The 12,968-nt window shown below is 44.5% G+C and overlaps 1 protein-coding gene across 1 annotated transcript in view; it reads left to right on the top strand.

The window, feature by feature from the left end:
* LOC144824372 (zinc finger protein RFP-like) overlaps positions 1-12,031 on the top strand; it is a 90,630-nt gene extending 78,599 nt beyond the window's left edge. Inside the window, exons 4-5 of the mRNA XM_078683483.1 lie at positions 6,533-6,612; positions 11,584-12,031. Coding sequence (XP_078539609.1) covers positions 6,533-6,612; positions 11,584-12,026 — 523 coding nt within the window. The 3' untranslated portion in view covers positions 12,027-12,031. The remainder of the gene's footprint in view (positions 1-6,532; positions 6,613-11,583) is intronic.
* The last annotated feature ends 937 nt before the right edge of the window (positions 12,032-12,968 follow it).

Here is a 12,968-nt window from a genome sequence, read left to right as displayed (position 1 = left end):
TCTAACTGGCTAACTTGCCTGCCACATATCAACCCCCTCCACTCGAACTATTATCTAAATCTGACCAGGCCCCAGGCAACAGGCACATCCCGCTAGAGAACACCTCGTATACAGAACAAGGACATAGGAGGGAGAGTTAAAAAGTGGGTTACTAAATGTTAGATCCCTCCCAAAACATGCCACCGAGATACAGCTATTGATCGAATCCAGTAACCTGGATATCCTGTTTCTAACCGAAACATGGACGGTGGCCGGACTAGAGTCCGAGCTGGGGCCGGCATGCCCTGTAGGGTATAAGAATGTTCATAACCCTAGGACCGAGGGACGAGGGGGAGGAACGGGAATCATTTTTAGGGAAGATTTGAACATTGCGACGTTGGACATTGATACGGTCTCATGTGTTGAAGTTCTTGGGATATCGATCAAGCATGATTCAGGCCATTGCCTTACTGGCCTAATCTGCTACAGGCCACCGGGGTACATCAACGCTATGCAACAGCAGGAACTGATCGCTGTCATTAACAACTTGACAATCTCCCATAGCAGACTATTAGTATTGGGAGATTTTAACCTGTGGACCAACGGCCAACTAGACACAGCCTTTTACAACATCACACATTCCTGTGCCAACTTAGGGCTAAAACAATGGATAACCACCCCCACACATAGGGAAGGAAACATTCTGGATTTAATATTCGCTGCAGAAGATCTTATAACCATGGGAACAATACAACCAGTGGGTTGGTCAGATCACCATCTCCTAACATTCAATATCCACAATCAGGTTAATATAGGACTGGCAAATACGCAGATCAGGACCTTCATTAGTTGTGACTGGAAGGGACTATTAAAAAGAAAAGAGCAAGAGGAGACTGACCTCTTTCAATTGGGGACCTTGTTTAAACCCAGAGAACGATATTACCACGAACTATCGCCTACTATGCAGTGAGGTAACCAGGAAACTTGATCATATTGCACCGCTGAAAGTAGTCAGAAAAAGAGGCAACCCTTCCGCGCCCTGGTACACGGAAACACTGAAAGATCTGAAAAACGTCTGTAAAAAGGCGGAAAGGCATTGGAGGAAAAACTATACAGAGCAGGATAGACTACTCTGGAGGCAGACAATAACTCAGTATAAGAAAGAGATTACCATAGCCAAAGCAAACTATTTTGCAGATCTAATCCTAAAAAGCTCCAACAAGTCACGTGACATCTTTAGGATAGTAAAAGATCTGTCCCATCCTGAGTGCACCAATATCAAGCCCTCACAGGAATGATGCCACGGTTTGGCCTCCTTCTTCCAGGAAAAAATTACCAAGATAATAGAGAGTATGAAGGATGCCCCCACTTCCCCAGTGCAGCACAAAAGCAGCATGGAGAACGGGAAGAAGAGCCAAGGAATGGAGGGAAACCCCATGCCAAAGGCTATTTTGGATAAATTTGAGACTCTGGCAGAACAAGAGTTTGCGCAAACAGCCCTCAACATAAAATCGGGATCCCCATTGGACACTCTACCTCACAAAATAGTAAAGGAGTTTGGGGCTGAACTCTTTCCAGTACTTCGTCAGCTATGCAATCAATCCCTCGACACAGGTACTGTACCGAAAGAATGGAAACTGGAAGTTGTCACACCCCTGCTGAAAAAATCTAATTTGGACCCCAATTGCCATAAGAACTACCGACCTATATCGCTCCTGCCGTATCCAATTAAGATCATGGAACGGCTGGTCAGCAGATCATTGTCCCTCTTCCTGGAAACCAACAACATCCTTGAAGAGGAGCAATTCGGTTTCAGACCAGCCCATGGGACCGAGTCAGCTCTACTGATGGTCCTGGACAACCTGTGAATGAGGGCGAACAGGGGAGAATCAGCAATCCTAATTTTGCTGGACCTGTCCGCCGTATTCGATACGGTGAGTCACAACATCCTGCTGACAAGGCTGAAAAGCGTTGGAGTTAAGGGAGTTGCGCTTGATTGGTTCCGCTCTTACCTGACGGACAGATGGCAGGTGGTGGCACTCCCTCCATACCAGTCTGAGTTTGCTATAAGTCCACATGGGGTTCCACAGGGGTCTGCGATCAGTCCGATCCTTTTCAATGTTTACATGCAACCCCTGATGGGCATCATCAAGGCTCACGGCATTAGTGTGATCAACTATGTGGATGACACGCAGCTGATGATTTCTCTTGATGGTGCTCATGCAGAATCACTCGAGACCTTCCACACCTGCATGCTGGAAATGGCATCTTGGCTAAATAATAATGCACTACAGTTCAACAGTGGTAAAACCGAGATAATGCACTGCAAAGTAGGTAGAATCGCCAGAAGCCTGCCTGTCGACTTTTGGCCTCTGGAGTCAGGTGAATTACTGACTCCAGTAAAATCAGTGCGGAACCTAGGGGTCAGCTTTAATGACAGCCTGAGTCTAGAGACCAACGTCAACAAGCGGGTGAGCAGCTGCTTCGCCTTAATGCGAGGCCTTCGAAAGCTGCTGCCTCTCCTCCCAGCACAGACTAGAGCCACCGTAGTCAGGAGCACTATTCTCAGCCGCCTGGATTATTGTAACGCTCTGCTACTGGAATCTCCTGCTTCCCTGATTTCCAGACTTCAGAGCATCCAGGCGGCGGCAGCGGAAATGGCACTTTCCCGAGGACGAAGATCCTCCACCACTCTTGCATTGGCTGAGCTACACTGGCTGCCCGTGCATCAGAGGATCCTCTTCAAATCTCTATGCACTGTCTTTAAGGCAGTGCATGGGCTGGGCCCTATACCATTACAAAACAAATTTAAATGGTACAAGCCCACACGGACCCCCCGATCCTCTTCCACTAATCTCATCAGTGTACCCAGGATCAAGAAAGCCACTCATGGTGGCAGAGCCTTTAGTATAGCGGCAGCGGTATACAACCTTTACAACGCAACTTTTACAACGACCTACCATTACCACGCATTTTTTACAACGCAGGATCCATTACAACGCATACCATTACAACGCATGTATTTACAACGCAGGTACCTTTACAACGCATACCATTACAACGTAAGTATTGGTAAGTATATCATTTTATTAAAAATATTATAAGTTTGGGTTTTTGGGTAAAGGGGTATTTTTAGGGTTCAGGGACAGTTTTCAGTTTTTGGGTAAAGGGGTATTTTTAGGGTTCAGGGTCAGTTTTCAGTTTTTGGGTAAAGGGGTATTTTTAGGGTTCAGGGTCAGTTTTCAGTTTTTGGGTAAAGGGGTATTTTTAGGGTTCAGGGTCAGTTTTCAGTTTTTGGGTAAAGGGGTATTTTTAGGGTTCAGGGTCAGTTTTCAGTTTTTGGGTAAAAGGGTATTTTTAGGGTTCAGGGTCAGTTTTCAGTTTTTGGGTAAAGGGGTATTTTTAGGGTTCAGGGTCAGTTTTCAGTTTTTGGGTAAAGGGGTATTTTTAGGGTTCAGGGTCAGTTTTCAGTTTTTGGGTATAGGGGTATTTTTAGGGTTCAGGGTCAGTTTTCAGTTTTTGGGTAAAGGGGTATTTTTAGGGTTCAGGGTCAGTTTTCAGTTTTTGGGTAAAGGGGTATTTTTAGGGTTCAGGGTCAGTTTTCAGTTTTTGGGTAAAGGGGTATTTTTAGGGTTCAGGGTCAGTTTTCAGTTTTTGGGTAAAAGGGTATTTTTAGGGTTCAGGGTCAGTTTTCAGTTTTTGGGTAAAGGGGTATTTTTAGGGTTCAGGGTCAGTTTTCAGTTTTTGGGTAAAGGGGTATTTTTAGGGTTCATGGTCAGTTTTCAATTTTTGGGTAAAGGGGTATTTTTAGGGTTCAGGGTCAGTTTTCAGTTTTTGGGTAAAGGGGTATTTTTAGGGTTCAGGGTTAGTTTTGGGTTTTTGGGATACAGGGGTATTTTTAGGGTTCAGGGTCAGTTTGGGGTTTTTGGGTAAAGGGGTATTTTTAGGGTTTAGGGTCAGTTTGGGGTTTTTGGGTAAAGGGGTATTTTTAGGGTTCAGGGTCAGTTTTGGGTTTTTGGGTAAAGGGGTATTTTTAGGGTTTAGGGTCAGTTTTGGGTTCTTGGGTAAAGGGGTATTTTTAGGGTTCAGGGTCAGTTTTGGGTTTTTGGGTAAAGGGGTACAGGGTAAAAAGTAAATATAATTAAATTTAAATTACATTAAATTAAATTGATTAAATTAAATTAAATTAAATTAATTAAATTAAATTAAATTAAATTAAATTAAATTAATTAAATTAAATTAAATTAAATTACATTATATTAATTTTAATTAAATTACATTTTAAAAAATATTATATACTTACCAATACTTACGTTGTAATGGTATGCGTTGTAAAGGTACCTGCGTTGTAAATACATGCGTTGTAATGGTATGCGTTGTAATGGATCCTGCGTTGTAAAAAATGCGTGGTAATGGTAGGCGTGGTAAAAGTATGCGTTGTAACGTCATACATCCAGCGGCAGCCCATCTCTGGAATAGCCTCCCTATTGCAATTAGGAAAACAAGCAAACTGATGCCTTTCCGGAAAAAGATAAAGACATGGCTCTTCCCTAAAGTTTAACTGCGCCAGAAGTAAACTGTTCATCCCCCCATTCTACCCATGATGCACATTTGTTTCAGTTACACTTTCACAGCGCCAGGATGCCCGTAGGGTTGCAGAGCGCTTTATAAATACCATAAATAAATAAATAAATAAGGGCCTTGGGGGTCAAGAATCTACTAATCTTCTGAATTCTCCGCAGATGAAAGAAACAAGTGGAGATCACTGAACTGATCTGGGCCTTCATAGTTAGGCCATTATTGATTACAATTCCCAGGCTTTTGACGGATCTGGCTGGGAGTGGGGGACTCCCTAGTTGTGGGGGCCAGAAATTAGAATTCCACGGATTGGCTGGCCCAACAGGGAGAATCAGCTCGGTTTTATCAGGATTAAGTTTGAGCTGGTTGACATTCATCCAGTCGCTGATAAAACTCATCGTAGATTGAAAACTCGCCACTGACTAAGCAGTGGAGTCGATATTAAACACTAGCTGAAGGTCATCAGCATAGTTAAAGATTATGACCTCTCTTTTGTGCAGGGCTGGGGTCAAGGGTAGATTATAGAGGTTAAAAATGAGGGGGGAGAGGGAGGAGCCTTGTGGGACCCCGCTTGTCAATTTTCTTTTTTCTGCTGAAAAGTTAGCAAGGCGAACTGCTTGGAAGCCGTTGCTGAGGAAGGAGGAGATCCACTTCAGCGACTGGCCCTGGATACCGTCGCTACTGGCACGGTTGATCAGAAGGTGATGGTCAACTCTTTGAAAGGCGGCCGACAAATCCAGGAGCATCAGGGCCTTGGTAGTGCCCTGGTCAGCCCCCCTTCTAAGTTCGTCCAGGACTGCGAAGATGACTGACTCAGTAGAATGTAGTTTTGATTGGATAATGACTCTGTGTTATGATACAGCAACGTATCTCTTCTTTTGGCCTTGCCAGTGAGTTTCTGGCAGGCTTTCGAATGTGCTCCTCTGCAGGGCGTTCGGCTTCTTTGACCCTCATACATGGACTGGAGTGGTGATTTGATTCCACACAAGACAACTTCTTAGCAAAGTGGGGGCACCTGGCACACACGAGGAGTTTGCCATAACGTTGCTAACTTCCAGGGTAGCAGTCACATTTTTTCAAGGCACAGATCCCACACCCATTGAGAGCTGCAGTGTACTCCCTACCACACACGAAGCTCAGGATTGTGCATCCTTATTCCTCAGCGTCCATTCACACTCTGCCCTCTGATTGCGTCATAAGCACACATTCATACCTCCCAGCGAGTTACGTACTTCCTCTATTAAACCTATCCAGAACAAGAAGGGTCTCAGCACACACAGTCTCACAACACTACAGCCTGCTTTGTGAGGACTGAAATGTCCCAATGGAGTGGGCGTACAGAGAGTTTCATCAGCAGAAGAAATTGGCTCTGCTGTAAGGACCAGGAAACATCCCTCAGTACCAGCTTATAGGGAAGTTATCCAATTTATGATGAAAAAAACAAAGTTGATCTCCTCCTCCATAGCCTGTCCTGCTCATTGCTTCTGGTGTAACATCAAGGGTTCTCTTTGAAGAAGCTACAGATAGATACCTGTCAGGACGCTTTAGTCACATCGAGAACTTCTTTATAAGTCTCACAATTCTACCAAACACGACCAAGTGGCAGAGGTTTCCGGTGTGAGCTCCTATGCCTGGGACAAAACTGCCTGAAAAGTACATCTTTGTTCTAATCATCCTTTATTAGGAACAAATTAAATGACATACTTTGTTCATCAATTACTTCTATGCGAGCTTGAATGTGGGTCAGTTGTGTAGCGCCAGGAGGCTCTGCGGTGTCAGTGTTAATTATAGAATGTACTGCAACATAAGTAATAAGGTAATTAAAAGTAGAGTAACTTTGATGTAGTAATTAACCTCACTTTGCATCTCACCTCTGCTGATATCACCGTTTTAAAGGATTTATTTATGACAAGTTGTGTGTTGTGATAAGGATGCTGCATGTGTGTGCAGTAACAAGGAGTATGTATTTTTGAAGGTATGGCCATGTGAAGTCCCTGGAACCTGAGAAGAGTATGATGGTTGAGGAACCTGAGCAGGTGGTGGGGAATTACCAAGGTAAATATAGAGTCTGTCTTTGGAATCTGTAGGCAGTTCAGAAAGTAATTCTAAGTATTTGTGAAATGAATGTCATGATGAGGCTGGAAAAGTTCAAGCTACCATCAGCACCTGCTTCCACCCTGAACCAGGGAGACAACATCTGGAAGACACACCGTTACAGACTAACCCGTCTTCCTCTCGCGCAGCCTCATTTACAAGAAACTGGCACATCTGCATTGATTCATCAGTATCCTTTCCCTGGGCAAAAGTTAAACACAGCCCCAAGTACCGGAGCCCAGGAGGAAGGGTCAGACTTGTACCGATCCGGGGGATGCCACCTGGGCCCGGTGCTGTGTTAGTAGAGAGCCCTGCGATGCCCCTCTCCACCTCACCTGGATCAAAAATGATTACCGGGCGCTTGAATCCCGAGATTCTTGGTAGGGACAGGGGTGGTCCGTTGGGCTGGCGAACATTGAATTAAAATGCAGCTCCCATTCCTCCTCTGTTATGTGTGCATCTAGGCCCCCCATTTGCTGATAAAAAAGAGGGCTGTTAACCACACTCCAGAACCTGGAGCGATTACTCAGGGTACTCGAATCCATCGACACCATCCAAGTCTCCTCTTTGAGAACACCCTTCCGTCTGGCCAGGTATAGTTTATATTCTTTCCGGCATGTACACACCTGGGTTTGGTTTCTAGGTTTAGGCTTTCTTCAGGTTTTTCGCAGGACGCGTCAAACCATCTGGGCTTGGGTCTGACTGTCCTGCCTGGAGGGATGCTTAAAAGTTCCCCGACTTCATGTGCCAGAAATTCATAGGCACCGATAACCTCTATGGGGGGGAACCAACCGCAGTACACTGTGCTAGCTCATGGGCACAGGATTCTCTAACTGCCAGATAGAATTTGTCTGGGGAAGTCTGTGTCCATTTAAGATGACATCTTCCATCCGAAGGTCTGAGAGTACCACTCGATACTATCTCTACTCCGTACTGACCATAGGCCCCTCATGGAGATGCAAAGGGGGTCTGAGCTCAAAGTCTGGGGACTCAAGCGTGGGAGGTTTTGTTGATTCCTTCCACATGTGCCTCTTCCAAGAAGCTTGGATCGGTCAGTCACTTCATCGACCACAGTTCCTTCATTTTAGCATAGCTGTAGTACCATCTACCTCTGGTCCTTCATCTGGGGGGCTAACCATTTGGATCAAAGTACACTTGATATAAAAATCAAGTTATTAGATATAACATCCCCAGATGTCCTGGGACTTCTCATTTCCTCAGATTAGTTCCCATCTGTGAACAAATTCATTGTGTATAATTGTTGTTCAAATGGCAAAAAGGGCACTATAGCCATGCAGGTGCTCATTGAGTGTTTGGAACTTGATGTTGTTAGTCATCCTTTGTTAGTCGCTGGCGACATCAATATGACATTTTAACTCCAAAGAACCATACGTGATCTGATGAAAGAGGACAGAGCCTGGAATATTCCTAAAACAAACAACCCCTTATATTAAAAGATCACTTTGGCAACATTTCAACCTGGATTTTTCTGTCCTTGCACATGGGTTACGATCCTGAAATAGTCGTTCCCTCTCTGACCGCACCCCAAGGCACCTTTCAAGAGGGCCACGAGTACAAGTAACATTGATTATATTGAGCTGGACCAAAGCTTATGGGTAAACATGGGGGATCTGGGGGTTGTAGATATAGCGGATATCGATCATAATGCTCCACGCTGACAGGCATTTCTATTGATGACATGGCAGCCACTGCTATGTGGTCAGGACCTGTTCTTCAATCTGAAAACAGAAGGACCAATAGATGGCCATGGATTAAAGACTGTCAAAAAATGAAGCTGCAATACATGGAAATGCTGCTGAATATTAGAACCACACTTAATATCACTCTTAACACGATGATCATGTTGCTTGAGCCCCATGGAGTCCAGACTGAGTCTTATTTCTTGCACCCCAGATGAGGCTTTGATGGCTCTTGACTCAATGATGGAGGGCAAAGGGGTGGGATTGGACAAACTCCCGGCTGGCCTATACAGCTCGGAAGCATCTATTTGGGGTTTGCACGATAGTCTACTTTCAAATACAATTGTGGCAGGCTTTCATATTCCTGCCACCTGGAGAGGGGCTGAAATAAACCCAGACTTTAGGAAAGGCACAAGGGGCAATCCAGCTAAATATTGACTTATTATCCTGATCGATACTGCCTAACAAATCAAGAGCAGAGAGATCCTAGCCAGAGTACCGGAGTAGAAGCATGAACTCTCCCCCTTATGGTTTGGAAGACTATACGGTTAAGGTAACAGCACCTGTACGTGGCCTTCACAGATCTACGGGCAGCTTTTGACCTTGTCTCTTGGGGCAGTTATGGTTGATTCTACACATAATGGATATGCCAGATTGACTGCTGTCCATAATCATACGGCTGTAGAGTAACAACCACGCACAGGTCAGATGAAGGGACACAGGAGGATTGACGGAGCGGGCGCCCGCCAAGGTTGTGTCTTAGCATCAAACGTGTTCACTCTTTATATCAATGGGATAACTGAGCATCTGCACAACTGTAGCAATGCCTCCGCCATTCTGGCAGGGGAGATAATCCTTAGACTTCTTTTTGTCAACAATACCCTCTTAATGTCAAAAACGCCAGGCGGGCTGCAAACTCTGCTAAGAAACATGTCCAGTTTATGTGATGCATATGGATTAGAAATAAACACCCAGGTTCTTCAGAGAAAAAAATATATATGCATGGTGTCCCTTTAGAGGGAGTGAAAGAGTTCAATTATCTGGGGGGTTCAACTGACAAGCACTCTATCATGGTCAGCCCCGACCATGAAAAATAATGCAATTCTGCAACACAGGCTGGGACAGTGTTCAGAGCATTGAAATCTTCTTCCTATCACCCCTATTGCCAGTATTGGAGATCCATCGGGCACAAGCAGTTAGCGCGGCTCTTTGTGGCTCTGAGGTTTGGTGCCTTGGTAACGCATCTCTGTTGACAACAATTGAGAACTAGTTTATCCCATCTCTTACTGGCCTCACACAAAACTCCCTTTGAGCCATTAAGAATAGATTTGGTGCAACAAAACAGTTCACATATTGTGAACCACAAACCCTTTCACATTGGACAAGTGGCGGCCGAGTAAAGATCCAGCCAAGGATCAACTATCGCTCAAGGAGCTCTAAGACCCAGATGTTGGGGGTGGAGAACACTGTCTCAATTCCATGTAGACCTGGATCATTCATGTTGACATGAGCGAGCCCTGAGATAACCCATCCCCAAGTAGCAAAGTTGATCAATGCAAGAACAAATATTGGGAATTTGTCAGCAATAAGTGTTATCTAAAGCCTTCCTTAGGCAGTCTAACAGAAACATTTCTCGATGGAAAATTTTCACTGCTTTTCGAAGAGTTTCTTGATAAGACTGAGTCGCCCGAGGCAAGAGCCATACATATGAAATTTTGATATGATATTCTACCTGTGCACAAGTTTGCGACCAGTTGGACAGTTCAGTCGTGAATGTCTCCAAAATGTCCAATTTATGCTTCCCCCCTTGAAACAGTTGCACCCTTTATGTTCATTGCCCGCAATTTGCTGGTATCAGAAAATCTTGGTTGAACCCTGAGTGCAGAAAGTTGGAAGTGAGGAACTTGGTAAATGCCTTCGGATTTTATCAACAGACAATACTGATTTGTATATTTATGATGTGACCAAAGACTTGCACTAAGGCTGGAGGTCAACACACAAGTTCTGTGTGGTATAACTGTGCATTTTAAGATGATTTTAAAGGATTGCAATTAATATTTATGACTTTGACACATTTTAACATGCTTGAAGAGGTTAAGAAAGAGATTTACCATAGACATGTATGACTAGATTTATTTTTTTTGGGGCGATTTTAACAAGATGTATGGAGTTGTATTTACTTATGGGCAAGTTCTACTCCCGCCTCGCTCTATATATGTCTATTTATTCTATATTCTTTTTTCAACCATTGCTGCTAATGTAAATATTCTATACTCTTACATGAATTGCAGCTTTTCGCACAATTGTTCTTTGCACTTTACCAGCACTTATAATGAATACTTTAAACTGTGCGTTTATGTAGATACCTTATGGTCTCAATCGGCTGAAATAAAGATTCAATACATAATAACTGAATATGTGGAACCATTGAATCTACCAAGCCTACTCAAAGGATGAAAGAAAACGTAGGAAAAGAAATAACTCTGGAGGAGGTGGAGCACGTCTTTAAGTACCTGCCACTTAACAAGAGCCACGTCCATAAGGCCTCACGAAGGCGTTTTATAAATGATTCCAATCCCTCTTGTCACGCAACGCCGCAAGACCATATGCTGTTCTGCGCTGCATGACAGGGCGAGAGCAGGAATGTTCCACGTATACTAAGATATGATGTGTTCCTCCTCTCTCCTTGCGCTGGTGCACTGTGTGCAACGACACAGGCGTCCTTGAGCCATGGTGCAAGGGTGCCTGCTTCACAGGCAGCAATGCTTTTGTGATGGAAGGGACACCTTCCATAACAAAAACAATCTGAGAGATATTTCCCTCTGTCTATGTCTGCGGCAAAAAAAAATATTTCTTCTTGTTACGCCTCTGTTGGGCACGGCAACCATTTTGATGCAATCCCAAGTCTTACTACCCTTAGTAAATGTACATTGCATCGGAATCCATAGATGGATGCATGGGGACGCCTTCCCCCTGCCGAGTAGAGAAAGGCAGTGATTTGTTCTACTCTGCGTTACTCTGGAGATTCTAAGCCACACAGAGCTACAAAAGGTGACTTTGCTTTCCTTATTGAATCCAACCTAATCCCTTGCGTCGCTTTGCGTGACTCAAGTGCAATACAAGGGCTTAGCAAATCTGTCTCTTAGTGTTTTTCAAAAGCAGAAAAGTATTGCAATGCTGCATGTATCACTATATTTTCCAGTATAAATATGTCATCTTATTTTATTTTAAGATGAAAGGAATGGAGGAGGAGTCGGCACCAGCGACGTGGACCATGAAGCCGCGGAGACAACGCGGGAACAGGACGGAGAGATTCAGAGATTATCACCACATAAGCCTGAGATGGATGTCAGAGAAATACTTCATGAAGGACACAGATCATTTAAAAGAATAATAAATGAGAAAAAAATGGAACTGGGGAAACATCTGGAAGAAACTCAGCGGGGGGTGGAGCAGATCTGCACAGTGGGTGTAATACCCCCAACCACCACTGGTGGGCAGGGTGCGTCTTCCGCTCAAGAGCGCGCGCCTGCAGAGTCTTCGAGGGGGGAGACTGTGGGGAGCCCCGTGTCAGGAGAGCAGCTTGGAATTGCAGTTGGGGAGGTCACTGTAGCTGCTGCAACACAACTACCACCGCTTCTTAACAAAGTAGTTGCAAAGTGGTTAAAGAAATAGTTTAATTAAATCTAGGAGGAGATCAGGATCTCTACGGAATGTCTTATGAAGGTGGGTGGGGCGCGTCGCTTGTTATTACCGCTTTAATTTGAAACACCCTGCCTCATGGCATTCTTCTTCATGTACCATGAAATGTGTGTTTCGCTAACACAGGATCTGCTTCAGCTTCTGCCCTCAGCTCTTACCACCAAGAATAGCAAACCGTCTCCATGGACCTGAGGTGGTTCTTCCTGTGGCCGTCGCCATCCTGCCTCAGAATCCTCATCATTGAGGCCGCTCCCACGTAAATGATGGACTTGTGGTTCTGGGCACAGCTACCCCAGAGCTGCTACTTGCCTCCAACATGACTGTGTCTTCTGGCATCAGAAGACACACTCACTGCTGCTCTGCAATCCACCCCTCAGGTCACTTTTTCCTCTTTTCATAAACTGTTTTTGGACATTTTCATGGTCTGCCCTGGATGACTTCACACTCCAAAGATGCTGCGACGGTCTCCGCAGGTGCTGCACGTGGTACCTTGTTATGATGACATCACTGAGGACACCAGTCAGACTGACTGCGCTGCTCTCAGTCTGCTCAGAGATTGGTCAGTCCAACAACTCAGCACCTCTTCCTCATTCGGTACCTTCTGGAGGGTCTGGGAAACCTACTCATTGGGATGCGCGACTCCTTCGAAAAAAAAATAATCACAACAAAATAAGAAAGGCTATATAAATAAAGAAGCCACATTTAAAACTGAAAATGTAAAACATACAACTAATGTAAAGAAAGGTAAAAGTTAAGCTAGTCTCCTCAGATTGATTCATGGGAGCAGTGCAAGAAAAGAACAGAAGATAAGAAGGACGATGAGCGGCCTCAGTTGAATTTAGAAAAGCTCCAATCTTCCCATTGAAAGTGACATTTAATTTTTGTTGGTGAATTAAATAAAATGTTTCCCTATTT

Source organism: Lissotriton helveticus, chromosome 3_1 (assembly GCF_964261635.1).
Source record: "Lissotriton helveticus chromosome 3_1, aLisHel1.1, whole genome shotgun sequence".
NCBI classification, from domain to species: Eukaryota; Metazoa; Chordata; class Amphibia; order Caudata; family Salamandridae; genus Lissotriton; species Lissotriton helveticus.
This window is presented reverse-complemented; position numbering and strand designations above follow the sequence as displayed.